Source organism: Stegastes partitus, unplaced genomic scaffold (genome assembly GCF_000690725.1).
Source record: "Stegastes partitus isolate 25-593 unplaced genomic scaffold, Stegastes_partitus-1.0.2 Scaffold51, whole genome shotgun sequence".
Lineage (NCBI taxonomy): Eukaryota > Metazoa > Chordata > Actinopteri > Pomacentridae > Stegastes > Stegastes partitus.
The window spans coordinates 1063171-1065727 of NW_007577782.1; the positions used below are offsets into that span (position 1 = coordinate 1063171).

Below are 2557 nucleotides of genomic sequence, written 5' to 3' on the forward strand. Positions count from 1 at the left end.
TAGTGCTTCATAAAACAATGCAGAAATTCATGAGACTACACAGAACTAAGTCTACAAAACCAAGCACAGGACGACATAAAGTGTACATGTGCAAACATGTGAAAGACGTTTATGAAAACAGGACAGCAGCCACAATGAAGGACATTACAGCACTGACTAGTCTGAATGAATTCTAGTGTGCAAAAAGATATCACTATACAATAGTGCAATGCTGTAATTGTAAACACAGCATTCTGGTGAATACAGTGTTAACAGTGAGAATTAGTTAAGATGTTTAAGCAATATTTTAGGAAGAAAAGTGCAAAGAAAAACTGCAAAAGGAGGAGATCTGTGTTCTGTAGGAGTGGAGTAGAGAGCTGCTGAGGCTGGAAGGATAATAGACTAGACTCTGGGTATTTAGAAGTCTGATGGCACAATTTGGCTTGAGTTTTTCAGTACATTTTGCCAAATGGCAGGAAACCGAGGAGTTTGTGTGACGAGTGCATGAGGTCATCCAAAATGTTGGTGGCTTTGCAGGTGTAAAAGATTCCAACAGTGTCAACAGTTTTTTTTTCTTTTTTCTGAAATGTAAGAAAGCTACAGTAATAAGAATAACTTGTAAACCTGTCAGCAGTACATGTGTGGTAACAAAGATGTTTTCTTGTCTTGTTTTCTTGCTCAGACTACCATGATGATTAAGCCGTACGTGAGACAAGGGGAGGGAGAGGAGGTCGTCAGTCCTCTGCAGTGGATGGACGGAGACATGAGTTCACCTGATGGAGACACATCCGTCCCATCTCACCGCTACAGAGCAGGAGGAGTGATTCAGCAGGCCAGGGAGATGGGCAGCGAGGATGCAGAGGAAGACGAGGAGGACGTAGAGGAAGAACAGGAGGATGAAAATGAGTCCAAGCGCAGAGGCCCTAAGAAAAAGCGTATGACCAAGGCCCGGCAGGAGCGTTTCCGTGCACGGCGTGTTAAAGCCAACGCCAGGGAGCGCTCACGTATGCACGGCCTCAATGATGCACTGGAGAACCTGCGCACCATCATGCCCTGTCACTCCAAAACACAGAAACTGTCCAAGATCGAGACGCTTCGACTGGCCCGCAACTACATCTGCGCTCTGTCCGAGGCTCTGGAGGGGGGGCTGTCCACGGAGAGCAGAGCTTTCATGGAGACGCTGTGTAAGGGCCTCTCACAACCCACAACCAACCTGGTTGCTGGCTGCTTACAGCTGGGACCGGCTTCTGGGGCTGGGATGAGGCCTGAAGACAGACAGGGAGTTCGTCCTCCACCTCCTCCTCTGGGCGGCATGGTGAGCTACTCCTCTCCAGGCCTGCCAAGTCCCCCATACGGCACTTTCGACTCGGCTCACCTGCTTCACCTGAGGGCGATGAAAGGAGGGCCATACGAGAATCACTCGCCAAACGAGTACAATGCTGGTGGTGTGGGAACCCCTCCATACGACGGACCCCCCACACCTCCTCTGAGCATCAGCAGCAACCTGGTGCCCAAACAGGAGCCTTCGCCCCACTACCCACCTCCTCACCACTACTCCCCCTCCTCTGTGGACCAGGTCCTGTATCAGACTCAGACCGGCTATGACGTACACTTAGAGGGTCAATATGACTCGTACCATCCACCACACATGCCCCCCCGACAGATAACCTCCGTCTACAGAGACTAAGAAGGATCAGAAGAGTCAATTCTGCCTCAAACCATCAATAAAACCTGAATGACTGAGGCAAGTCTTTGATCCTCCCTGAACACTGAGTGATGTCTTGTAGACCAAGGATCGATCTCTCTCAGTAGACACACTACCAATAGAAGAACTGTAGAATTTCTTGTTTTTTTTTGTGTTTTTTACATGTGTGGTGCACTTGCACAGTAGACTAGCACTGCTCAATATTGTTAATGTTAGAAAATACTTGACTGAAACCAATAAATTTTCTTCAAAACTGATGAACCAAATGATTGAAGGACCTTGCAGGTCCTATCCAAGAAATGTTGCTTTGGCCATTTTTGACCAGTTGCCCTAGTACTGTAAGATAAGCACTTCTAATTTAGCTTTGGTAACATCACATATTCTACATAAAGTATTTTTTATTTATTTGTTAACTTAATACAGTATATTTGGAGTTTGTCATGATGTATCGGGTTTTCCTTTTGTATATATTTGTAGTGAAGGCATCTCTTTGTTTGCTCTTTAGACTAATAGTTAATCTCTTATCCTTCTTTTGTGTCCAGATTCCTTTTGTTGTGTTACATTTCATGTTTTGCACTCGAAAACACACTCAGAGGTAGATTTGTGAGCATGAGGCAGCTGATCTCTTGCAGGAGCTGAAAGGGGAAATGAACATGTTTTGATGGAAAATTTAAAACCAAGTGAAAAATAATTGTGGACTTTACATGAGGGATGATGGTAAAGTAGCAAAAAAGTCATATTTCTCAGGTTAACACTGGAAACTTTGGATATGTTGTTTTTTTTCTTAGTCTTTGATTTTTGTTTTTATTGGAAAATGGATGTTATTAAAATGTTTAAAAATAGAATCAAGTCAGTGTATTGTGTTTACTTTTA

The 2557-nt window shown here is 44.3% G+C and overlaps 1 protein-coding gene across 1 annotated transcript; it reads left to right on the forward strand.

The window, feature by feature from the left end:
• Positions 1 to 667: 667 nt before the first annotated feature.
• LOC103376608 (neurogenic differentiation factor 4-like) lies at positions 668 to 1666 on the forward strand. Its single transcript, XM_008307035.1, has one exon. It carries the CDS (start codon positions 668 to 670, stop codon positions 1664 to 1666), a length of 999 nt encoding a protein of 332 aa, XP_008305257.1.
• The last annotated feature ends 891 nt before the right edge of the window (positions 1667 to 2557 follow it).